At 38.1% G+C, this 26,469-nt stretch overlaps 1 protein-coding gene across 1 annotated transcript; it reads left to right on the top strand.

The window, feature by feature from the left end:
• The first annotated feature begins 10,077 nt into the window (after nucleotides 1-10,077).
• On the top strand, nucleotides 10,078-18,532 carry LOC116255400 (squamosa promoter-binding-like protein 17). Its single transcript, XM_031631200.2, has 3 exons — nucleotides 10,078-10,866; nucleotides 17,335-17,471; nucleotides 17,589-18,532. The coding sequence occupies exons 1-3, from the start codon at nucleotides 10,439-10,441 to the stop codon at nucleotides 18,317-18,319; spliced, it is 1,296 nt and encodes a 431-aa protein (XP_031487060.1). The 5' UTR covers nucleotides 10,078-10,438; the 3' UTR covers nucleotides 18,320-18,532.
• Nucleotides 18,533-26,469: the final 7,937 nt, after the last annotated feature.

Raw genomic sequence — 26,469 nt, 5'->3', positions numbered from 1 at the left:
AATATCTCACTCTTACATGACCTGATCTCTCTTTTGCTGTTAACAAAGTATGTCAATACATGTAGCATCCCACTACAGTCCACAAGACTGTGGTCAAACGTATTTTATGCTATGTCAAGGCGACAATATCTTCTGGTCTTCTCTTAAAACCAGCCACCAAATTTTTAGATTGATGCTTACACTAATGCAGACTTGGCCAGAAATGTTAGTGATCGAAAGTCTACTAGAGGATTTGCTATTTTCATGGGTTCGTCTCTTGTCTCATGGTCTGCTAGCAAACAGCCCACTGTTGCTCGGTCTAGTACCGAGGCAGAATATCATGGTTTGGCTTCTTATTCCTCTGAGGTGTTATGGCTCACCTATTTACTTCAGGAGTTGCACTTCACTATGCCACACATTCCATGCTTATGGTGTGTTAACATCAACATGACTTCTCTTTCTACAAATCCTGTGTTTCATAATAGAAGCAAGCACATTGAGATCGACGTTCATTTTGTTCGGGACCATATCATGAAGCATCATCTTGAAGTTCGCTATATTCCTAGTACTGATCAACTGGCTGATATTCTCACGAAGCCTCTCACTCAACTGCTTTTGAGAACTTACGCTTCAATCTAAACACTCTTCCTTGAGCATTCATCTTGTGAGGGGGATAATAAGGCATACCACCAACTTGGCAACAACAAAATCAAAGACTCCAATATTGCCATTGAAGATAAAGTCGATGCTATTAAAAGAAAGATTTACGCTGATAAAGATAACTTTAGTTTAGTAACTATTCCACAAAATGTGGAAACTCATGATTGTGTAAATCAAGTAAATCCCAAGAATTGGGGAGCTGATAAACGTGTAGACTGAGTATATAAAGATATGAGAAAATCAACAAGCAAGAGAATAATTTCTTCCGTGGACATAGACCTAAAGGTTGAACCACGCTACATCTTGCCTTCTCTGTTTTAGTGTGAGGTTTTGTACTCCCCACTGTCAACTGCCGGAAGAAGCCACCCCAAACCACTACCTGATTTTGCCAAATCTGATATGGCTTTGTCTGTTGCTCTCATGACCAGATTTTTCCCTAACATTTCTTATGTTTTACTTTATTTTTTGGTTCTTGTCTTTGATTTTCCATCCTTTAGTTGTGAGGTGGTTGATGTTTGTGGTAATTTTCGGTTTCAGGGATAGGAAGGTATTAAGAGCTCATGTCAGTGGGACCCCTTACATGTGGGGCGATTTAGGACTTGGGGCTTGTGTCTTTTGTGATGGGGATGCCTCAGATGTGGAGATAAAGGAGCTACCACTGGTTTGAATTTCTTTCCTATCGTTGGAACTATGATTTCATTAATGATCAGCCCTAGTCAGCCATGAAGGGGAGAACCTAGAGCTTTTACATGTGAGGACAATTAGTGAAGCACGATTGTGGTTGTGAGCCATCTTTACTGGCCTTGCAAGATGGTTCTTTTGATCGACAAAATTTTACCATCCTGAAGGAAGTTGCGGTTACTTCTATGTGGGAAAACATTGTGAAACTGCAAGAGAGACAATATGCATTGCTCATTTTCCCTACATTAGTCTTTAGTCTTTGATCCATTTCTGTATCTCATGATCTTGTGTGAGCTTGTTTAGATGGCAAAGTTTGACGTAGAATCCTTGTGGGCAACTATTGGTTCTATTTCAAATTCCATCAAATTTGTTTATCTGAAACACCTACTTTCATCATGAACGACCCATGTCTGCATTAAGAACTGATCTTGGCATGCCACTTTCACATGCACAATCCATCCTCTACATAATTGTCTATGCTGCTCTCTCATGTAAGTTTTTCCAATCTCTCTACCTTTGTTTCTAAACTTCCTCACCATTTAAAATTTTAAATTTCCATAAGTTCATTGTTTTATGGCAAATTGTGGTTTGGCTATCAACCATGTTTTTGAGTTAAAATTTTTTAATCAAACTAAGAATGGTAGGAAAGTTTTAACATTCAGGAAGTTTATTATCTTGAATGCACCATTATACCTTGAGAATCTTATCATATAGGGACTTTTTAGTGATCAGAAGGAATGAGTACCTTCATCTCATAAATGTTATATTCATTTGATAATGAATGAGATGTTTTCTGACAGTGGCTAATTGGCTGAGAATTATTGTCACACTTGCAATGCCGGTGTTAGGATGCAGCTCTTATCTTGTAAGATGCAGTTGAATGAAGACTCTTTGAATTGTACACAAAATGTGCATTATTGCATTTCAAAAGAACTGACTAAATTTTCATGCATAAAAGTAAAACTTTGAATCAAGACTCTCTCTCTCTCTATCAAAAATGCCTACAAATTTGAACCTCGTCGGTGTGCATGCATATGTGAAACTTTGGTCTGACACGAAATGTTCTCATTCTTATTAATCTGAAGATAATCATCGTATCACCATGTAAAGTTTCAAACTTCTTGCGTATGGAAGAGTAGGCTGTTAGATAGACGTTGGAATAGGGAGTTCTCAAAAGAATTACAACCCAATGTTTCAGATGTAATTTCATCAACCAAATTAAATTTCATCGGAGACCATAAGCAAAATGGTGAACTGAAAAGAAGCAGGAGGGACAAAATCATTGTAAGCAAAAAAGACAAAGGGAAGAAGGAGATAACATGGTGAAGGCAAAACCAAACTTTCATTTCTTGCACTTCCCCTTTGCACACAATTTTGTTGTGTTTGAGCATGGGAATGTCCATAAACCTGGAGAGTGACCTGCATTTCTTCTTGAATTTATCTGCCTCATTGTCATAAACCATGTCTCATGAACTTATCCCTAAGATAGAAAGGGTGGTTATCGGACCACATATCGAGGACAACATACTCCTATTGTGCCATGCATGTTGTCATCACAATCTCCTCCTTGCAGTAGACCTTGGCATCAATGTAGAAAGTTGGGTGCACCATCCATATAATTGCTTTCACTGTGTTCCACTCAAATGTAAGAATAAATGTTCAAATATTATTCTCCAAACATGTGTTTTGGTTCCCACTATTTCTTACAAATAAATCATGCCTTCCTTAGACACAACTACATCACCACATTGGTAGGGTCCCAAGACATTACACAGTTGAATTGTTTGCAAGGTACACTACTTGCTTCATTGGAAAGTCAATAAATTATAAAATCATACATCTTTTCTAATTTTACAAGTACATGATTCTTTTATATATTTCAAAGCAACTACAAGTTTAATTTCCAATCATTCTTCCAACAATTCAGCAATTTTTTGTGCTAGTAAAGCATCAATTTGACAAGAATTATATACATCAAACATGAGACCACATCATTGTAATCCAGCGGATACAAATTGACTTCATGAACTTATCAAACATAGGAGTAGACAAGAGTTAACCAGCTGGCAGACACAAGTTAACTTCATGAACACATTGTTTTCATGAAGCCTCCGAAAGGACCAATGTCTGGTCTTTAACTAAAAAACCCTGTTTTAGACCAAACAGTACAGAATTTTGCTGCAATTAATCTCCAAAAGGAGGCCCATTTGAAATTGGTTAGGACATTTCAGGTTGAACTTGTATGCTGCCAAATCGGGTTGAACATGCTTTATAAGACATCAACCTAAGCCATAGTGACCAAATGGAGAAACTCACCTTAGAATATATATAACAAACTTGCCATAAAATGGACAGCAAGTTGATAGAGCTAGCACTAGATTGATTATCATTAACATGGTGCTATAATTGATGATTGCCAACATGGGCCTGCAATTAACTCAGAATTATATGGTTGCTAGTAAAATATGATTGCATGTTTTAAGTTTCATAGACGAACTCATGGCTTTTCAGTGCAAACTCAGAGATACAAAAAAACTGTTAGCATCTAAGACTTCCAAACAAGAAAGTTACTAAGAGATGTCAATGCAGCATAGTAGGATAATCCATAAATGAATGACATACAACATTATGCTCCAAACCAAATAGTCCAATTCTCTATGCATCCAAAACATCGAAAATAAAGAAAACAGTCTAGTCAATCTTTTAGACTTTAACAAACATTCGAACAACCATCAGATCCTATGGCTGACTTAATATACGAGGAGACAAATAAAAGAAGTTGTAAAAATGTATCTTCAATTTAATTGATTCGATCAAATAAAAAATGCTAAGCAAGAAGATAACAAAATAACATAGGGAGACACACCATGAATGAACAATGGACAGAGGTTATCAAAGACTGCGACAAGGGCTCCTGCACAGCCTCTCTCTTTGTGTTACGGAAGAAACACACACACACAAACACACACACACACACACACAAAAAGGGGGGGGGGGAGAGAGAGGCATTTATCAAACAATTTTTGTGCTATTCCAAGTTTCTTGCTAATTGTTAAAGAAAAATACAAACCAAACTAAGAAGAAGAAGAAGAAGAAGAAGAAGAAGAAGAAGAAGAAGAAGAAACAAAAGCTACACACTCCTTATGTAAACATAATCCATGTTTAGTTCTAAGGGAACCTAAAGGTCAGGTCTGAAAAACCATGAAATATTGAGAAAGCGATTGAGAGAGTGTGAGCGAGGGAGAGAAAGCAGCAGATGGCTCACCTTAGGGCTGCAAACGAGTACAGGCCCACAAGCTGCGAGACAGTGATAGTGATGACGTTTGGGGAGATATGCTCATGCTTGAGAGGAAGAGATTTAAGCATCAGAAGACCACCATCCTATCAGGCATAATGGGATAAAGAGAGAATGCCGAGAGAAAGAAAAAAGAGTGGAGGAAGCTTGCTTAACACAATGCATGGAACGACTAATAATAATTACTTTTGATTTGTGTGCATATTTGTACAGTGTATATACAAGAGTGGTGGAGCATATGCAGAGACAGCTAGACACAGCTGGGTGATAGCTGTACTTCTCGATGAGTCTGGTTGCTTCTTGAGTACTCTAACATTCCCCCTCAAGTTGGTTATCATATATCATATGTGCCCAACTTGTTTATTATGTTATTGAAATCATATTTACTTACAGCTTTCGTTAGGATATCTGCAGTTTGTTGTTTGTTGCTAACATGCTTGGTGCTAATCATCCCTGATTGAATTTTTTCTCTAATGAAGTGACAATATACTTCAATGTGCTTTGTTCTTTCATGGAAGACAAGATTATTTCTAATATGTATTGCGCTTTTTTGTCGCACATGAGTTTTATCATTTCCTTTGGTTGAATTCCCATGTGCTTCAGTAGATATTTGATCCACATGGTCTCACAAACAACCAATGCCATGGACCTATACTCTCATTCTGTACTAGAACGTGATACCACATTCTGTTTCTTGCTTTTCCAAGATACTAAGTTGTTACCCACAAAGCAACAGTACTCTGAAGTGGACTTTCTATCATTCATATCATCTGCCCAATCTGCATCAGCAAAACCTACAATGTCTAGTTTACAACTCCTCTTTATTACTATCCCTTGGGCTGGTATTTTATTCAAGTACCTTAATACTCCGTGTGCTGCTTCAGATGTGGATGCCATGGACTGTGCATGAACTGACTTAGACTATTACTTCATAGGTAATATCAAGTCATGTGGCTATTAGATATACCAGCCGACGTATCAGTCGTTGATAGCTACCTTCATCCTCGAAAAGATCTAACTTCATCTTTCAGCAATTTATATTTGCATCCATTAGACTATCAGTTGCCTTTGAGCCTGTCATTCATGCATCTTTCAAGCGGTCCAATGTATATTTCCGTTGACAAATAAACACTCCTTTCTTAGAATGAGCTACCTCAATTCCTAACAAATAGTGTAGGATTTTGAGATCTTTGATTTCAAAATGTTTTTTTAGCACTTGTTTTGTTCTCTTAATATGGTCAATGTTGTTCCCTGTTGCTATTATATCATCCACATATATAGCCACTATTGTGCTTCCTTCATTACTTATACACGAAAAATTGAGTTGTCTGCCACACTCATTTTGAATCCACCTTCTACTAGTTTTTTTCTTAACTTAGAGAGCCATTCCCTAGGCGACTGCTTCAGCCCATGTAGGGACTTTTTTAGTTTGCACACTAGTGGAAGTTTAGACTGTGATTGTACTTGTAGACCTTGTGGTAAGCCCGTATAAATTTCATCGTGTAAATCTCCATGAAAAAATTCATTCTACACATCAAGTTGATATAGAGGCCATTTTTTTATTGCAGCAACCGAAAATAATGTTCTAAGCGAATTCATTTTACCTATAGGGGCAAATGTTCATGATAGTCCAATCCGTGTACTTGTGTATAGCCTTTAGTCACTAGCCTTGCCTTATACCTTTCTACTTCTCCTTTGTTGTTGTACTTAATTTTGTATGTCTAATGACAACCAATTGGTTTCTTTCATATAAGTAGTGTCACTAATTGCCACGTCTGGTTCTTCTCTAAGGCACTTAGTTCTTCATTCATTGCCTATATCACTCTTTTCATATCTAGCTTCTTCATAATCATAGGTTTGGGGTTCTCTTTCTGAATATATCTTTGAGAGATAAGCCTAATAATTTTCTATCAATCCTTCACTGTGGATGTAATCAGCTATAAAGATTAGTTTCTGAGCATAATAAGTGTAGAAGAAGTCTTTCAGATGAGCTGGTTGTCGGATAATTCTCCCTAACCTGCTAAAGTAGACAGGTTATATATTTTGCTCAGTTCCCATTGTTACATAATTGGTCTTAGGACTGATATTTTCTGCTTTATGCCTGTCATTTCTTACCTCTGTTTCTGTACCAACTACTCTCTTTAGATTAGGTAGTTCTTCTTCACCAATAATAGGAACTGGTCTTGTGATTTGCTCCTCCTGAATGAAGATGTTTGTGACTAGACATGGATAGTATGGTTGCTCTTCTATGAATTTGACATCCCTGGAATAACATATTTTCCCAGTGTTGGGTTGTAAGAATTTATACCTTTTTTTGTCAAACCCAAAAATAAGCATTTCACAGCTCTGCACTCTAGTTTGTTCCCACTCTAGTTTGTTCCTCATGTGTTCCTGCAGGTGCACAAAACAAGTGGAACCAAACACTCTTAGGTGATTTAATTTGATGGCTTTTTTATTCACTATTTCCAATGGATATTTATATTCTAGTTGTCTACTAACAATCCCTTTTTTAGGTAGAAGGCAAATGCTACAGCTTATGGCCAAAACTTGCTAGGAACATTTATCTGGGTAAACATAGACCTTACTAAATTTAGTATGTGTCTTTTTTTTTCTCTCACATATCCCATTTTGTTGTCTGGTGCCTGGACACATAGTCGGTTGTAATATTCCACTTCCTTTACATAAGTCATCGAATTTTGTGTTCACAAATGTTCCCCAATTGTCAGAACAAAGGACTTTTATTTTCTTGTTGAATTGGCAGCCAACAAGTTGCACAAGCTACTTGAAGAAATGAAGTACTTCACTCCACTTATTTAGAAAGCATACCCAAGTATTTTTGGACTTGTCGTCCACAAAGATCAGAAAGTATCTGTAACTTGTCCACGCATCTACAGGTGCTGGACCCGTACATCTAAGTGTACAATCTCAAAGCATGGTTCACTTGAACTATCATAATTAAGAAAAGGTAACCAGGACATCTTTGCTAGAGTATAGGCTTCACAACTATGTATGTTTATTTTCAACTTTGGAAACATGGTCCTAAGAACCTTATTTGACGGATGCCCCATGTGATAGTGCCACAACTTGGCATGTTCTTTAAGAGTAGTTGCACTGAGTGCTGTCTTTGGGTTGAACTTTATTGTGTAAAGGCCTTTATCCTCCGTCCCTTCACCAATAATCTTCAAATTCTTGTGGTCCAGCAAGATCACTCTCTCTTTATCAAACACAACATAGCAGTTTAGTTCCCTGGTCAGTTTACTGATCGAAATCAGATCGGTGGTAAGTTTTGGAACATATATCACGTTATCTAGTGAACAGTCGTCAGTAATGAACAACTTTCAATGACCCTTAACTGGCATAGATGAACTATCAGAAATTGAAATAGGTAGTTTCTCATAGAAGTTGTGATCAATAGCTCCACTATCAAGTATCCATTTGTACAAATTTTATTATTTCAGGAAGGTTTTAGGATCACCTCTTTCAGTGCATGGTTCAACAGTTCGTCACCAGGTTAGATTTGGTAACTTGTTTCAGAAATCTTGTGAGCTCAGCTACAATATTGTCCCTCTGGTTTGAGAATCTTGGGCCTCTGCCTCTAGATGGACATTCATGGAGGTTCCAACACCTCTCCTTTGTGTGTCCCACCTTTTTGCAGTAGGTACACTTTAATGGTGTTTTCCCTTTGATTTTGTTGCCAACGTCTACACTTTTCGATAAATTTGCGTTCCCTTAGCTCGGACTTGAATGCCATTCGTTCTTGAGGAATCATAGCTTCTTGCTTAAGTTTTTCTCCTTCTTCTTTCATCACCTTTTGTCTCGTCTCTTCCCTCTGGATAATGGAGCATATGCTGTTGAATGATGGCATTGGGTGAGTGATTAATATTTGGATTCAAAACCCTTCATATTCCTGCCCTAGGCCAGCAAGGAGTTTGGAGACCTTGCCTTCCTCAGTTCGTTGTTTTAAAACGTCTATATCAGGATTTAGTGGACGATGTTGTTGAAGCTTATCCCACATTCCCTTGCGATTACTTAGATATAGGTGAAATGGACGCTCTGCCTTTGTAGCTTTTCCGATCTCCTGTTGTAGCTGGTAGACCCAGGCGAGATTTTGCTTCTCACCATAGATTTCTGACAAGAAATCCCTCAACTCGTTAGCCGAGTCTAAAAACAAGTACCCTTCAGCTATAGGTGCTTGCATGGAGTTGAGAGGCCAAGAGACATGACGATCCTGTCATTCACTTCCCACTCCTCGTATGTAGGATCATTTTTCGAAGAAGCTATCATCTTGCCGTTGACATATCTAGTTTGGATTTTCCACATAAGTAGAGGCTCGCTGACTTTGTCCACAAGATGTTAGAGGAGTCGTCGTGATTTTAAGAGCAAGATCAGGTTCTTTCACAAAAGTTCTCATGTTCTATACCTGATTTGAGGAACTTCCTATGGTAGGGTGTGAGATGTTCCCTGCTTCTACCATCTCTAAAGCTTCGGGAGACTCTGTACTTTGAGCTTCAATCAGTTATCTTCCTCTCAGTGCTTGATCACGTCCTTGGGGATCGTTCTTCTCAAATGCCTAATAATAATTACTTTTGATTTGTGTGCATATTTATACAGTGTATACAAGAGAGTGGTGGAGACTGGAGCATAAGCAGACAGCTGGGTGCTAGTTGTACTTCTTGATGAGTCTCGTTGCTAGTTAAGTACTCTAACACATCCGGTGTATGCCGGCGAGGAGAGAGAGGGGACATGGAAAGACGGTCGTCCAATGTAAACAGATCAGACAGCCAGGACTAATTGTACCGGGTACGACAAGGAGATGGCGTAATGAAAGAATTGATATATAAAGTGAAAAAGGAGAAGAAAGTTAGACGTAAGGCTGGACAATGGGCTAGGCCGGACAAACCTAAAATTTGGCAAGCCTTAAATTAGCCCACCTAAGGGCTTTAATAAACTTAAAACCTTAATGGCCAGCCATTAATGGTTGGCAATAAACCAAGCCTCTGACATGATTTCAGTGCCGTGAATGTCGTGTCTAAAACTGAGAACAAAAGCAAGTAACGGAATAGAGAAGGACAGGAAAACAGAAGAAATGAAAATGAAAAGCTTATGGAGAAAAAGAGCCACAGGTCAAGAGCGAGACAGTGGATCCAGCATTTGGATCTCTCAGAATTTGTATGGGGATTCGATCCAAAGATAAGCGACAATTGGACAACAGGCAACAGCCTCTTTGGCGACTGTGGTCCGATCTCTGATCTAAAGGACGCAATTATCGAACATCGGCACAAAGTACAATTGTCTCCACATTGAGCTCCCATTTCCACCCCTTAAATAGTAAGAAATCACAGTACTACCAAAGTCGGACTCTGAAAGTGGCCTCTGGTTCGAATCCCACGGTCCCCACTCTCCCCACTTCTTCACACGTATCACAGCATATCACAGCACTCTTCTGACTTCTCCCCTGACTTCTCCTGTAACCAACCAGGACTCGCGCTCTCTCCTTCTCTTGTGCATCTGCAACATGCATGACGCGTTCGCGCGCGCTCAGAAGGCACACGCAGAGGCCGTGACCGGAGTGCAGCCGTCTCTTATCCTTCCTTACAAATCCTTTCTTTTCATCATATCCTTGATGCTCGCTGTAGCCTCATCGCACCGCCCCTTCTTCACACGGCTGTGCGGGCGCACGCGGAGACAGGGGAGACAGACACCTTTTTAAAGTTGGTAGTGCTGAAGGGGTGGTGGTGGTGTTGGGAGTGAAGCAGCAGCAGCAGCAGCAGCAGCGGCAGCGGCGGCGCCAGAAGGCCACATTTCGGACCACCACCCGTCGTCATGGACCTTCGGGCTGTGAAGGAGAGGGAGGACGGTGGTGATGATGGTCGGCATCTTGGCAATGGCGTCTCTGGTGCTGCTGCTGCCGCTGCTGCCGCTGCCGGCGCAGGCGCCGCTTCTTCGTCACCGATCGACGGGCTGAAGCTTGGCAAGAGGACCTACTTCCAGGATGGGGGTGCAGGAGCTGCCACAACCAAGCCGAGGTGCCTTTCCGGGACCTCCTTGGTGGCGATTCCGGCGCCGCCTAAGCGGGCCAGAGGAGTGCTGCAGGGCGGGCAGCCTCCGAGGTGTCAGGTTGAGGGCTGCAAGGCAGACCTTACCGGCTCTAAGGCCTATTACTGCAGGCACAAGGTGTGTGGCATGCACTCCAAGTCTCCCAAGGTCATCGTTGCGGGTATGGAGCAGAGATTCTGCCAACAATGTAGCAGGTCTCTCTCTCTCTCTCTCTCTCTCTCTCTCCCCCCCCAAACTGTGTTGGTCGTTTGGTTCCTGATGTTTTGTCTCTTCTTAGATGTAAGATCTGGCTCTTGTTCATTTCTGCGTTTGCTAGCAATGAGTGGTTACGGGAATCATTGTGATTTATCTCTGATGAAAGTTTTCTCATGGGAGTTGGATCTTGGGGGCAATCAAGTAACTGGAAATGATTAGGATTGAGAGAAGAAGATGTTTCCGAATTGGTTGCCCTGGTTTTCGGTTTTACCATGGTTGGAATGGCCGTTTTTTTTTTAATCGGAAATAGTTGCTCTTTCTTTCTTGACATGTATATCAAATTGGTTCTGTGTCCGGTTTTCAGATTTAGCATGGTGCGAGTGGTGGATGTTTTGCCAGGAACGGAAATAGTTCTCATGAGCCCTTCTCTTTTCTTATATTCCCTTTCTGAGAATTCCTTAGAATGATGATAAAATGGACCTGAGTTTGTTTTCTTTTTTCCGCCAATCCTGAAGTTTGCGGTTAAAAAAAGTGTTTTCCTGATTTATTTGTGTTATTTTTCTGCTGTTCAAGTATGTGTTGGTTTAGCCTACGGACGGGAATGTGTTGGGGATGTTCTCTTTATGAAATTATTGCCAGATATTTAAACTTTCTTACAGTAGGGGATGATGTATCAGACCTTGTCATTGGTGAACAGAGAACCAAAATACTTTTTCTTTGTAACTGTTGAAGGAAGGATCCCAACTGCAGAAAGCATGTCCCTTGTTAAGGAGGACCCTGATGAAGGTAACACCTTCGAATAGAAACATGTAAAAGAGTTGGACATTTTTCTGGGCGCAGCTTGAACTGGTTGTCATTATTATTTTTATCATTATTCATCTGTATGAGATGCTTATGATTAAGCATGGTGGCCTGTTCCATTCTGAGTAGCAGTATAGTGAAGGAGGGATCTGCTTCTTTTGGAGTTTGATCACAAACTTAGGGTTTAGTAATAGGAAGCAATATTTTCTTGGGTCACCTGATGATAATTCTTTTTATTCCATGACATGAGGTGCCTATTTGGCTATTTCATTTGGAAAGTTTGTTCTTGAATTTTTCTTCTGGACAATGGACATAGCTAGACACTCCACTGCATTATTGATTAAAGGAGAAAAACAAATTGTATTGAGCTTTTGATTCCTTCTTAGATTTAAAGGTGTAGCCTGTCAATTACTAAGGGAATAACTTGAAACTGCAAATTTCTGAACTCTTGCTGGCCGCATATGGTGCAGTAGTAGTGTGGACAATGTAGTGCATAATCTACCTCACTCTCCCTCTCTCTCTTCGTGAATAATGTGTGCACTGTATTGTCTTAAAAAATAGATACTGCAATTTGCTCTCATAATATGACAATGATCTTCCAGTCTCTTTTTTCTTTTCAATGAGGTGTGGTAAAATTTGCAGGTGCTGGATGTCTACATTTAATGCATCCCTTGCTGTTTGGTGGAAAAGTAAAACCACATAGATGCCTCACTATGGTCTTCCAAGAAAGTCTACCTATCATATCAATTTCATGGCAATGGAAACACGAGTACCAAGCTCTTGGCATTTAAGACATTCTTCTTGATCCACCCAGAGAAGAGCTATGTAGTAAATGTGGCCTTGCTGATCCTATTCAACATAAGAAAAAGGGGGAATAAGATAAAGAAGGTTATCAGGGAAATTGGGTGATTTCTTTTTCTTCTTTTTTGGGTGGTTGGGTGGGGGGGGGGGGGGGGTGAGTGGGTGTTTGAAAACACTCCACCTCAATCAATATATTGGAGATTAAATAAATAAAAAATAAACGAAACAATTACGAAAACAGTATCTTTTTTCTTGTGTACCACCTAGGTGCCTTAGCTAGACATCTAGGCTACTGGCCAGTGCCTAGATGAGCACTTAGGTGCACGTTAGCTACAGTGGTCGAGAATGTGAAGCCAAGATCATTGTAAATGATGGATCAATCTCACTAAACTATTTTGACAGATTGTCAAAACACATTTTACTTGGTTGCAATGGCCCATTATCTGTTCCCTGGCCTTGGGAATAGGTGAATATGCAGTTGAGTTCCTTACCATGCTAAAAACATTTTTGCAGCAGCATTTTGTCCATCATTTACATCAGCATATGTGGAAAAAAGCATCCTTTGGGAGTATGTTCTGTGTTGATGCACTTAAATAAAATCCTGTTTGGCGCTTCCCGAAATATTCCGAGGAAGCTTGTTTTGTATCATATGACAAGGCTGTAGAGCAAACATTAAAATGCAAGTGCATATGGCCTGCCACATCAACAGCAATTTTTTTTTTTTTTCAAAAAAGTGGATGATAGCCAGCAGTTTGATTTCTTAAAATTACTTTTGATGTGGTACATCTGTCAGTCATCTGATCAAATTGATCAGATCCCTCACTGTTGTCCACATCTACTAATGTATATCTGTTCACATTCCTGCACCTAGATGTGTAAAAGCTGTATTAAGAAACATAATGCACACTTAAAATAAGTAATAAATTCATAAAATGTAGAATACATGCTTATGATGTATGTATAATGTAGAAGTCTATACTTTATCATGTGGAGATGCTTACACACATACACTTGCCGCACCCACATCCAAGTGCTTTTCAAAAAGTGCCACACCTGCATCAGAACCAGCACTTGCACCCCACTTCCTGCACCCATTTTGTCATAGAGCCTATATGAGCCAATTGAAGAGAAGCAGCCTTTGTCCATACTTGTTGTTTTGTGTTGATTAACAAGCCGAACAATGCTCTCTTAGCCCACTACATGGAATCAAACAATATTTCACTAGTCAAACTGCGTTGAGCCACAACCCTACTTATGTACATAGAATCTGTAATGGGATTATTTCAGATTAATTGATATGAGCATGATATACAGATAAATAACTAATAATTGGACAGCATTTTTCTGTTGATAGAAGGGAGAAATTGGTAAGGATAAAATGAGCACTGAAAAATACAAGGTCACACGTTCCTAAAAGATTAACTACAGAAAGCATAAGACTTACATTTTCATTCTGTTAGTTTTTGCATGATCCAACAAGGAAATGCATGCCCACAATGATTGTGACCACCATCATCAATGCAACATCAATTGGGAGGTTCCTATGCGAATACTTGAATGTGGAAGCAGGGCATGCATCTTAAGTTGGGCCTTTCTTCCTTCAAGTCTTAGTCACATCTTTTCCTGATTTACTGTATTCAGGTCTAATTTTTTGGTCAAGATAGGTATTACATAGACAACAATATACTGGTAGTTTGTCATAAAGCTACACCAGCTTCTGATGTGTTCAATCTGTGCCAAGTTACTGACATTATACCTTTTAGGTGGAATCATTCTAAGGTGCCTAAAATATGAAGAAATGTTAATCATATTTCTTGGTGCTGCTCACAGGTCTTCTTTAAGACTTTAAATGGATTACTTTAGGAAATATATTTTATTCAATCTCCTATAAGGGCATAAGAAAAGTTTTCTAACTCATCACTTCAATTATCACTAAGCTTGTTCTTTATCACCCCATACCTTTATGTTTCTAGGACTTTTTTCCATAGCTAATAATTCCTTTTTTTTTTGGTATACTGATCTTGGTCTAATTATTACACCATTGGATTCATAATATGCAATTGTGCACAATAAAATGCTCTTATCTGTGTGCTTCAGATTGTGATAAAAAATGATTAAGTGCTATTAATGATGTTGATGTACTCCGGTCATGGTTGTCTCACGAGAGATGCTACAATTTGTTTCTGCACTTCTTTAATCATGAGTTTGTCTGGTAAAATACGCATCTGGGTGGTACATGCATGTGTTTGTGTGCAAGATTGTTAGGAGATCTGTAAAAAATGAGTTCATTGATGACCAAGAGTTTTTCATCCTCTATGGAGGTCCCATTAAGGTCCAACGGCGTATATGTCCAGCTATTTTGGATTAATATAAGCTGGCATTTATATATTTATATGTAACACAAATCGTCCTTTGAACCATAGTCATAGTTATCAGTGATATATTGAAAATATCACAATTTCATCGCCAAAATGTAGAGAAACCATATTATCTGAAAAATCTTGCAATATTTTCAAAATATCCAAAATTGTATATAAAATGATATTGTGCTAATATCTGTAAGATATCAGTAATTTGTTTTTTACTTTAGATTCCTATGTTTATATGTATTCTTAGTGTGTTCAAGAGTCACACCTAAGAGTGTGAAATAGTAAAGTTTTCACTGACTTACTGGTTGACTTAACAGAAATTCACTTATTAATGTTTTCAATTAACCATGAAAAAGCTTAAGTTTGTTTCTGACTATAAAAAATTTGGGTGCACTTTTAATTTTTGCCTACGCTTTAGGTGTTTTGTTGAAATTTTCCTAATAAAAAGCAAACATACCGTTTAAAACACACTTAAGTTTTAGGTTGATTGAAAATCAGAGCCACAAATATCACATTTATGTCTGGAAAAAATGTGATTTTAACATTAAAAACGTGAAGCACAAAAAGAAAAGAGGAAAAGACACTTTTTCTTTGAAAAAAACATGAATGTAAATTTGGCATGTTATTGTTGTGTTTTCTGCATCTTAGTTGTAGTTGCCATTGTTTAAACTTTAAATTTAAATTAAATTACTTCTCATCATTTTTACCGTCACTAAAATTCCAAAAACATCATTTTTATCATCTTAGCTAGTTATTTTTGTGTTTACTTATTTGTTCTTCATTTATTTTAGTTTTAACTAATTTTTAGGTTTTTTTTTCATTTTTAAAAAATTTGATTCTCTTAAGGAAAACCTCACCTCAAAGACCCAAGCATGAAATTTGTGGGTGTGTTGAAAGCCGTACCTCCATTTCTGTCTAGCCCACTACCAAATTAATGACAGATTACCATTTTCTGGCTTTGCCTTCTAAAAAATAACATGAAGATATAAATGATGTATATACTTAGGTTTTTCTTGTGTAAAATTCTAGCATTAATAAGATAAAATGTCACCTGACTGATTTGGATGCTGCGAAAAGCTATTTGATTTCGATACGCTTAAACATGTACTAATGTTAATAGATATAATTAAAGAGACCAATGTACACTACGAACATTTGTTTGTGTTGAGGCCTTGAGGGCATCATGTTTGATGGTATTTTAGTTATTAATCTCATTGATGTAGCTTGAATTAGTGAATATCTAAGGTTTAGTTGACAGAACGTTAATTTTGAAAACCCTGCAAGACATAGATGAGTTTTTAGCAAGATCAAAAAGTTGGGTTGTTTTGTAAATCTCCTTATTTTTATTTATTATTTTTTTATCTCCACCTCTTCAAGAGTTCTTTACCTTTCTTTCTAATGAATGCCACATTGGAAGCCGCAATATATTGGATCATAAGATTCCTAACTGATCTTCACTTGTGTACCAGCTTCAGGAGCCAGAAGGTTAAGATTCATGTTTCCTGGAGATCTGAGGATGTAGAATTATAGGTTGTTTTGGTTCTTTTCATTTGCTTATAAGTTAAAAATTTTCGCCTCCAAAATGCATATGTTGACCTTTTCAGCTTGAATTCATGGAGCATATCTTTGCTGTGGCTTTCCGCTTCACTCCATTTAGTTCGAACTTGTATCTTTGACTTGTGTGTGCACATTAATGAAAAATACTAGCTGCAAGTACGTTTCAAAAAGCATTTTTCTCCACATCACATGTGAGATGGGAAACTAGTCCAAGTACGTCTCAAGTCGCATGCCAGCATTAGTTTCCAGAAGCTTTGTTGGATGAAGCCTTTTTATCTAGTTACAGTGGCAGAAAGTATATCCGATTGTTAAGATACTTCCCAAACATTTTCCTTTCTGGAAAACTTGTGATAACTGTTGCGTTATGATTTTACCTGGAAAAGGTGGCTTAAACTGATGGCTCTGAGACAATTTTTCTGGGTGACTTTATCTCAGTGAAGGCCTTGTGACCCTACAAAACTTTTTGCCAGTTTCGTTCGTCATCATGATTGACAGAATATGTCTACATCTCCATTAATTTGCTGGGTACTGATTTTTTTTTTTTTTTTGCGGCTATGATACTCTTGGTTATACTGGTCAGGAAGGCAGAAAAAGGGTTGTCTCAAAAAGGGCACAAGCTTAGAAATTGGGCTGTGTAAGGTGGAAAAAGGTAACTATTAACTAAGATGAGTGGGGTTGTTCGGCCTAGTTGTCAGAAAGGAAGCAGGCTAACAAACTATGCATATTACAGGCGTGTAAGCTCAAAAAAATCATGTGCGTACAATCAAAAGATTGTGTACATGCATGGGACACACTTGCACAGATCATCACCACCTTGATTTCGATTGTTTTCATACTGTCTTCTGTTGTCCATAGTGCAAATTTTTAGTGGCAATTGGGGCTTCATCTTTTTATCATCATCGATGAAATTAATGGTTTTCTTATAATTTTTCTACACAGATTTCATCAGCTGTCTGAATTTGACCAAGGAAAACGCAGTTGCCGCAGACGGTTAGCTGGTCATAATGAACGTCGAAGGAAGCCACCGCCAGGTTTAATACCATCTCATTACGGACGGTTCACTTCCACTCTTTATGGTTAGGACCCATTACATCTTTTCCTTATACTGGTTTTGCAACCTGTTGACTTTGACTTGAACTTTGTGGCTTAAACCTTTTCTGGCTGATCTATCTTCATTTGTTTCTTTGTCACAGAGAACAGCAGGATTGGTGGACTCTTGGTAGACTTTACCTTCCCAAAGCATGCTGTTAAGGATGTGTGGCCAACCATCAGAGTTAGTGAACATGCACCGGACCAAGTCCAAGCTACAGGAAACTATCTTCCACATCTCTGGCAGGGTGATGCTTCTGCTGCTGATATTTTGTTGCCAGGAGTTCATCCATTTTTACAAGGTTCATCTGGTGGGTCTAGCTTTTATAGCCACGAAATTTCACCAAGGGACTGTTTCTCAGGAGTCTCCGACCACGGTTGTGCTCTCTCTCTTCTGTCACACCAACCATTGGGATCAAAAGCTCGTTCTTCTGGCCTTATTACCGTAAACCACCTATTCAATGATGAGGACTCCAGTATGGGTCAGCCTCATGATGGCCCACCTTGCCCTGATGTCAATTCTGACAAATTGCATTGCACTTCATCTCAGTGGAGTCCAACTTTTCCTCCGTTTGCTACATATTCTCCAAGTGCTATATTGGAACCACTGTCACCTACTAGAAACAGAACCAGTGCTTGGAGTATTAGGAATAATGGGTCCTCTAATTTGCATCACGTCCAGTCAGAGATAGGATCAAAGCAAGCATCAGAGTTGCACGCCAGCCAGTTTTTGGGTGAGCTGGAGTTGGGCCCACAAGGAAGCAGGCAGCTGGCCGACCTTGGGCACTTGAGGGCATTTGGCACTTCTAAACATGATGTGCATTGGGGTCTGTAGATTGCTTAATTTGCAGAGGCTGAATGGTTTCTGTTCTCTGTTGCATCCTCATTTTACATTGGTTACTGACTTACTGGTTAGGAAGAGCTGGACATGCTTACAGATTTGACATTTTCATCCTTGAACATTTCTGCAGTTTCAATTGCTCCTCATGTTTCTCTCTAGCTATTGCTTCTATGACTCGCTTTGCTTAAGCTAATATTTTTCTGTTCATCTTTTGGTCTGACGTAGATATCCTTCCTGATTGCACTTGAATCTGGCACCTGTTGTTTGAAATACCGTTATTTTGAGTTACCACATGCTTTATCGTTGCCATATCTAAGCCACATTTGTTGATCTAACTAATGGAACCAAGGATGAGAACCTGCATTTCTTGGCTAGATCATGGTGCCATCCATGCTCATGGTTTAGTGCCTATGTAAAATAACTTGTGCAAAATAATACTTTAAGTTGCTGCAGGCTTGATTACTTCGATATTCTTCAATGCAATTGATTGATCTATGCATTTGCATTCTGCGTGTTGGTGTAATAACACATTGTTTCTGTCTTACTGATGGGTATGTTAAGCTGAAATTCTTCCTCCTAGTGACCAATCCAGAGATGGTTATTTCAAGTTTGATTTCTTGGAGTTTGATGACCTTTTGACATATAGTGTCGACGGAATATGGTTACTTTTAAATCTGACTGGTTGGAGTTGAACGGTCTGTCGCCGTTTTTATCCCTGACAATTGCAGTATCCATTTTGTGTCCACCCCATGGTCTCCAGCACAGATGAGGAAACCTTCTTTCCTTTATAGTCCATCTTGTGTCTTTCCCATGGTTTCAAGCAGTTACCTACCCTCTTTCCTTCTATAAAATTGGCTTTCTTGCTTTCGATTCACTTCGTCATTTGCACTGCGTACCCAGACTACATTCCCTATCGTAGTGTAAATTTTTACAAATTTTGGCTTTGCTTCTGTTTCGGGTATGACTTCTTGTTTTTTCTTGACTGAGATTCTTTTTCTTAGAGCAGTTATCCTGTTGTGAGATGGTTTAAATTGCCATGATTACTGTTCTATGTGAAAATATAAAACTCAGCGTGCCTCTCTAACTCCAGCAACTTCCACTACCACAAACACAGCCGGAGTCTGCCTTTCAAGGATCCCAACAGGTTGTATCTTGCGGCTGACCATCTTACAAACTTCGTGCTAATTTGTCACGTTTGGAGAATTATGGAGACGTAGACATAGTGATCGTAGCTAAACTACGAGGGAAGATTCGCTGATCAGTTGTTAGCCGTGGAAAAAGCCATTCAAAGGCACCTTAAAGGTGAATTCCTTATGGGAACCTTGGAAAGAAAGTATGGGAAGATAGGACTTGCTCAGTGTTAAAGAGAATGAGTTACTCCTTGACAAGGCCACATGGAAACTAGGCGCAAAAGTTAAGAGGCTGTTTGAGAAGACGTACGTCCGAAAAAAACATTTCTCTAGTTTTTAAAAAACATAATGAAATTATACCTTATACCTATAAAAATGATAGCTATGTTTTCTAAAATGAAAACATGGTATTCTTAAAATGTATATATTTTAAGACCATGTGTTCCAAAAATACATTGTTCTTCTTCTTGGACACTCTTTGCACGCTAGATATAGTGCTTGCTTGCTTGAAAGGCTACTAAAATGAATGTAAATGCACTGACTAGTTTTTCTATTGTCCTGCATATGGCCCACAGTCTAAGACTTGTGCATCTTGGTGGTCCTTCAGTTTAACAGAATCAGCCCTAAAATAAAACGCAAAAAGTGGTCCTCTATTGAAGACGTGGGCACCTACCTTAAGAAAGGAATCTGGTACATTGGTAGCTCTCACCTAGAGTGGATCTCATTGGATATTTCAACTACCAAGTGAGTTTGGAGGCAGATATGCATTAAACTGCATGTGTTTATACAATTGGTCAGGCCAAATATTAGTATATCTAACTTTATCTGGATCCGACTGGAATGGCAATGTTTGTAGTAGAAGTTAACTTCAAAAGTGCATGAATATTAATGCAAATACATGCCCTTTATTATGTGAAAAACAAAAGTAAAGTGCACAATGGGAACTTAAACTCGGAATTTGTCACATTGTATCTCTTCTTATTATGGAGATTATTGATCTCTCTCTCAACCGCCCATCACAACCTTCGGCGTCCCTTCCCCATTCCAACGGTCTTACTGTGATTACCCCCTCTCCTCAATCGCTTACCATTCTTTTTTTTTTTTGCACGACTTCTTTCATTCGGTTGCTGTCTCAAGGGCAATCCATGAAAACTAATGTAATAGCAAGTACCAAACTAGCCTGACATAATTGCCCACCACTAAGAGATGAAGTAGCGTTGCTTGTTTCTGTTAACTTGTCATAGTTGATAGAAACCTTTGCTCACAAGGCCCTTTATTGGGGGTTCCTAGTCAAACGTTCAGAAGTTCGTGAACTTCTGACTGATCCATTGCCTACCATTTAGAACTATGTGAATGGCATACATCTTCTAGATCACAACTATTTTGCTTATATATATTAAAAATATGAAACACAGAGCATATTGGAATACACCTTGAACATGTTTATTTTTGTTATGTAGTCATTAATTATGGAAGCGTAGTTGAAGAAATTAAACTTGAAGTGATTAGTTTTATTTGTTTCTTTCATTCATAATGGATTGGAAATGCTTTGTTTGTTAAGTGTTTGCTGTGATAACTCTTCTCTCTTCACCTTTCACAGATTAACAATTGCTCTAAGATATCACACTCTCTTGAGTGCTAAGATATCACACTCTCATGAGTTCATTGACAATGAGCAGTTATATGTTAATTATACATGATTGTAGGAAGGTAGTTGGATATCGTAGTTGCAGCTCAACTGCTTCTACTGTTGTAAGGAAGTTGGAAATGCCTACAGGCACAAGCGAGTATGCAACTTCACATAATGTTGATGACAAGATGAATATGGACGGAGAAATGAATATGGATGGATCGATGAATGTGGATGAAGATATTGGCATGGACGAAGATACATTTGTGGATGGAGAAACATATTTTGATGATGAAGAGATTAATGTCAATGTAGATGGAGAGATGAATGTAGATGATGAGATTATTTTGGTTGAAGAGGTCAATATGAATGACAAGACAGATGTGAATGATGAGTTGAATGTAGTTGATGAGACTGCAAAAGGTAGTGACAACGTACCTACCGGTGAACAAACTAAATTAATCCCAAATGTTGACAATTGATTTGTGCCCGTATGTTGGATTGAAGCTTGATACAGATAGGATTGCATCTTATTTTTACATCGTTTATGCAAAACTAGGTGGTTTGACACATGCATACATGACTCTAAAAAGAGGGATGGACATTTGTGGTACAACCATTTTCATCAAGAGTATAAAGAGCAAGATTTTTCTTTACATTGGGTACACATCTTACATTGGCCGATGTTCTAATCACACCATCATACATCATAATTTTGACAGTGCCTTCACCAATAACCTTACAAGATGTATTATTATCCATCAAACTACGACCACCTTCAACAAATTCATAGGTTGAAAACCATTCTCTGTTAGGGTACATGTAAAAAAACAACTAAAATAAAGATTCCATTCATCTTGGGACATTGTTTCTTCACGTGTTGAAAAAAAGACATTAGCATGACTATCAAACTTTGAAATACTAACATTTGCTTGAGTTTTTTTCTTTTTGTCCTTTTTCTTTACCTCATTTGTCGCTTATTTTTTAGCCTATAACAACTGAAAATTTCATGTCCCTTCTTACAACAATAATTACAAAAGCAAAGTTTTACCTTTCGACTTGGATTCAGATTTGACACTCATATCCTTCACATATCATTCTTTTTGGTCTTCTTCGAGCAAACAAACCAATAGTTTTCTCATTATTATCAATGACTACCAACTCCTCGTCAAATTTTTTTTCTCATAAGCAATGTTTTGACCTTATCTATAGTAATAGACTCTTGGCTATAAATTATGGTTTCCATAAAACTTTTGTATGATAGTGACATGAAACACAATAACAAAAGAGCTTGGCCTTTAATCAATTTTCACATCTATATTTTTCAACTCAATTATAATAGAAACAAATTCAATGATGTGACATTTGATGAACATACCTTTTGACAATTTAAGGAGCATGGAACCCATGTTTGACCCAAGCCAATCGATGCCCCCATCTCACCCATCCAAGCATTTAGGATAATGCATTGTACATTTAACTAGGTATATATTAGGCATATGCATTTAAATATTAATGATGTATTGCATTTATGTGCCCCAATATCTCTATCTCTCTCTCTCTTCTGTTCTCTCTATCCGCTCCATCACCACCCCCACTCCGGGCCACTTCCCTTTCCCTATGGCAAGTCTTATATTGTATCCCGTAATTTACAACGACTAAAAGTTATGCATTAGTCACATAGGGTTTCACTTTGATTCTTAATATCCCCTAACTTAGATGTTAGGCTTTGTACTCCCTAAGTTACCATCTGTGCAACATGAACACCAATTCACATATCATTTGCATCATAAAATTAGTCCATGTGATATTCACTTAGTTCAGTCTAAGTTACAAACCAAGTGCGTAGTTTCATGTATTAGGGTTTGTTGTAATTAGGGTTTCACATTTGAGTTGAATTTTGTTTAATTTAGTAATTCTATTCCTTATGTTTGGTTAGTTTATTTAGTTTAAGTTCAGATTTGATATTCTAGTTTGTCTAATTAAATCATGTAAGGTTCGTTTAGTTGTGTTTTGTAGGTTGATCTCCTCATGTAAACTAGGAGGAGTGCAGGAAATATGGACTTTAAATAGAAGAATATATGGAAGATTATATAAACTTGTCACTTAAGATCTCAATGATGCCTGAAAATTGCCTTAACATAGTTAAATACCTTTGGCTTGATCATATTCATCCTCAGAAAATGTAAATTTTAAAGAAAGCAATTTTCTTTTTCAATGTGTATATGTTGCTTAACCCCATTCCACATAGGTTTGGCATATGTGGAAGTTGAGAACATATAATTGGTATGTGACTTCCACATATTCTAATGAAAAAGATATTTTTAAATGTCCTTTTCACATAAATATTGCATCAACCTTTGGCAACGTTGTTGAGGAACATCAATTGAAGATCTTACACATTGGGAAATCTAACTTTATTGTGCCATTAGGTTTCTAACTAGCTGTTTTGTTGCATATTATTTTGTGTTTTGCCTAATTATTTTGGGTCCATGCATGCTGGGATAGCTTTTTCATGTGTTTAGATCACTTTATTGTAAGTTAGTTTATTTTGTCTTTGGTTGTGCCTAGAAGTAACTTGGTTTTCAAATAATTCATTTTGCTCTTCTAAGTGCAAAAAACCTTATTTTTTGCTGAATTTCAGCAAAAGGATTGATGGGTTTCTGAACTTTAATTTGGAAAATTTTTATACACATAATTTTTTTTTATGTCGAGAGCTTACTGTCCAAGAAATTTGCTTTCTAGATATGTATAAAATTCAGAATAAATCACATGTTAGGCCTACCAGTCAGTCATGTAGAAATATAAAACCTGATCTTACAAACCCTGATTGCACATTGGAGAACATGTTAGAACCCACCAAAATATTCTCAAAACTCTGTTTTTTGGTTTTTGGGAGACTTTGATATCTATGCTTTAAAAAATCATGTGGAAAATCATTTTTGCAAAGCCTCTATTTTTTGCATTTTTCAAACATTTGCCAAAAACTGCAAAAAACCTACCTTGTTTCATGATAAAGATTTGCAATGTCTCCCATGAGGTAAATAGTGATATCTTGATCTCATTTTTGGCATGTTGTTAGATAATATTTTAACACCCCAAATTTCAGGATTTTAGGACTTGTGATTGAATTGTTATGGATTTTTAAGTTCTATTGATTTTATGCTATGTAAGATATAGAAACCGTTTTTCCAAAATTTGCCTATACTTCCCCAATTTTTGCTCTTTATAGAGAGCAAATTTTAAAGAACTTTCTCTTCTAGGGGGCGTTTGATGAACAGGAAATACACTGTTCATCGAGAAATAAAATTCAAATATTTAAAATTTTTCCATCGTATCAAACGGAGAAAAATTTATTCGACCGTTGAGGTCGATTCCGGACAATTTTTTCTGGAAAAAAATTTCCACCTGGAGAGACTGAAATTTTTTTCTGGAAATAAATTTTTGCCCGTTAGGGCACGCGAGCGCTCTCGCATCTTCCTTCTCTTCTTTCCTGTGCTGCAGCCGCTCCCTCTTCTTTCCCGTCATCTCACAGGCGCTCTCTCTTCAGCCGCGTCGTCTCACAGCCGCTCCCTCCACTCCACCCGGGCAGTGCAGCCGTGAGCCTCCCGTTCCTCTCTTTCTCGCAAGGTAGTGTCTCTCTCTCTCCCTCTCTCATTCTCTCTCTTGTTCCCCTCTCCAAGTCAGCCTTTTCAATGGAGCCCTTTCTAATCCACTGAAGCAACCTGCGCAGTCTCTTCGTCTTCGTCTTCACCTCTCTCTTTCTTTCCCCATCCGTTGCAATCTAGACAGAGGGAGAAGATAAAGAGGACTCGACAGATCGTCAGATTAACTCACCGTCTCCTTTCCTTGCCATCAGAGAGAACCGCTGCTGAGTGGCGCTGCTCCTGATCCTCCTCCTCAACAGAAGTCCTTTGTAAGTCTCTCTCTCTCTATCTGCTCTGTTATAAGGAGCCTGAATGCGTCCGATTAGGTCACAGTTAGGGTTTCTCGTTTTTTCCTCTCTCTTTTTTGTGTAATATTCGGTAGTTTTTGTTTTTTGGTATGATGTTTCAACATTGTAAAGCACACAACTTCTCAGTTGCATATCAGTTTCTTACGTGTTATTTCACTGATTTTTTGTCAAACATTTTGTGTGAATATTGAAACCACTCATTTGATGGAAATGTAATCCTCAACATTTTGAAAAAGCCTGCTTTAGCGTTTCCAACTACTCAAGCCATTTGGGGGATTTCTGGTTGTTGTAGCAATTTAATGAGTTGGTGTTGGCTCCAAAACAAGACATTTGTTTTGTAGAAGACACGACTCAAGCAGCACAGATGGGTCAACGGACACTCTTTGTTCTTATCCAATTTGCAAGGGTTGTTAATTTCTCATATTCACATTAAACTACAATATGTGTTCAAATTGCTTCAGATTTATCCATTTGAATTATTATCAGATTTGGCTGATTCGTGTCATTGAAATGATACCTGAATATGTCTTCTAATCAGTTCAGAATCTTCACATTTATTTAATTATTTAAGAGTAAAACTTTAATAAGCGTTTTGATTGATTCACATATATTTTGATTATCACAATGATATCTCAACATTTGTCTTGATCATTTCATATTTTGTCATCAGAAATGTTACTAATATTGTTTCTGAATGTGATGTGCATTTGCATTACTTATAAGGGTTATCAGATTCAAATCTTAGATTAAGGTTCAACCATGTCCTTTTATTAGGTCCAGTTGAACTATTGCACGTATAGCTTTGATAAGCACGACCTTTCCTACTAGTTTTTGCTCGATTACCAGTTTACACATTAAGCAGACAGTATTCACCTGCAACCCAGGCCATGTCCTTGCAGCAAAAAACAGACTAATTGGCCAAAAATCAGCTCAGGTCAGATCTGGCCAGGGCTCAGGCAAGCATACCCATCCCTTATACCATGTACAATCAAGGGATTAACTCGCACAAACAATTGTTGAGCTGCAAACAAATGATAAGTTGAATTTTGAATGCCTAATGACAAGCACCAGTTAACAATGATAAAAGACTTACATCACTTCAAATAAGCTGATGCGCTTAGTAAGTTCTTGAGGAGAAACGTAAGTGTTTGCACAAAGCATCACAGATTCACAGTCCCTTCTTTGCTGGATTGTCCTTCAGCACCACTGCTTGTTTCAAAAGTGAAAGGACAAGCATTGCAGCAAATATGCAGGATGTGTCGGTTTTGTTCATTACATCTGCTTAAGATGGAAGAGAATGAACAAGCACTTAATTGTATGTTGAACTGAGATAAAAACAGCAGATGATGGATGTTTGATTCTGCTGAACAAGGATTACATCTAGCAGCAAACAAACTTCTAGCTGATACGATTGGTTCTGGTTGAGGTT

Source organism: Nymphaea colorata, chromosome 6, assembly GCF_008831285.2.
Source record: "Nymphaea colorata isolate Beijing-Zhang1983 chromosome 6, ASM883128v2, whole genome shotgun sequence".
NCBI classification, from domain to species: Eukaryota; Viridiplantae; Streptophyta; class Magnoliopsida; order Nymphaeales; family Nymphaeaceae; genus Nymphaea; species Nymphaea colorata.
The sequence above is the reverse complement of the archived record's forward strand: the minus strand, read 5'-3'. Positions and strand labels throughout refer to the sequence as shown.

Bases quoted from the DNA above. Each gene is read 5' to 3' on its own strand.
- LOC116255400 (XM_031631200.2), top strand. From the start codon at position 10,439: ATGGACCTTCGGGCTGTGAAGGAGAGGGAGGACGGTGGTGATGATGGT. The intron at 10,867-17,334 runs GTCTCTCTCTCT...TTTTCTACACAG, and splicing joins TTCTGCCAACAATGTAGCAG to ATTTCATCAGCTGTCTGAAT. The intron at 17,472-17,588 runs GTTAGGACCCAT...TCTTTGTCACAG, and splicing joins GTTCACTTCCACTCTTTATG to AGAACAGCAGGATTGGTGGA.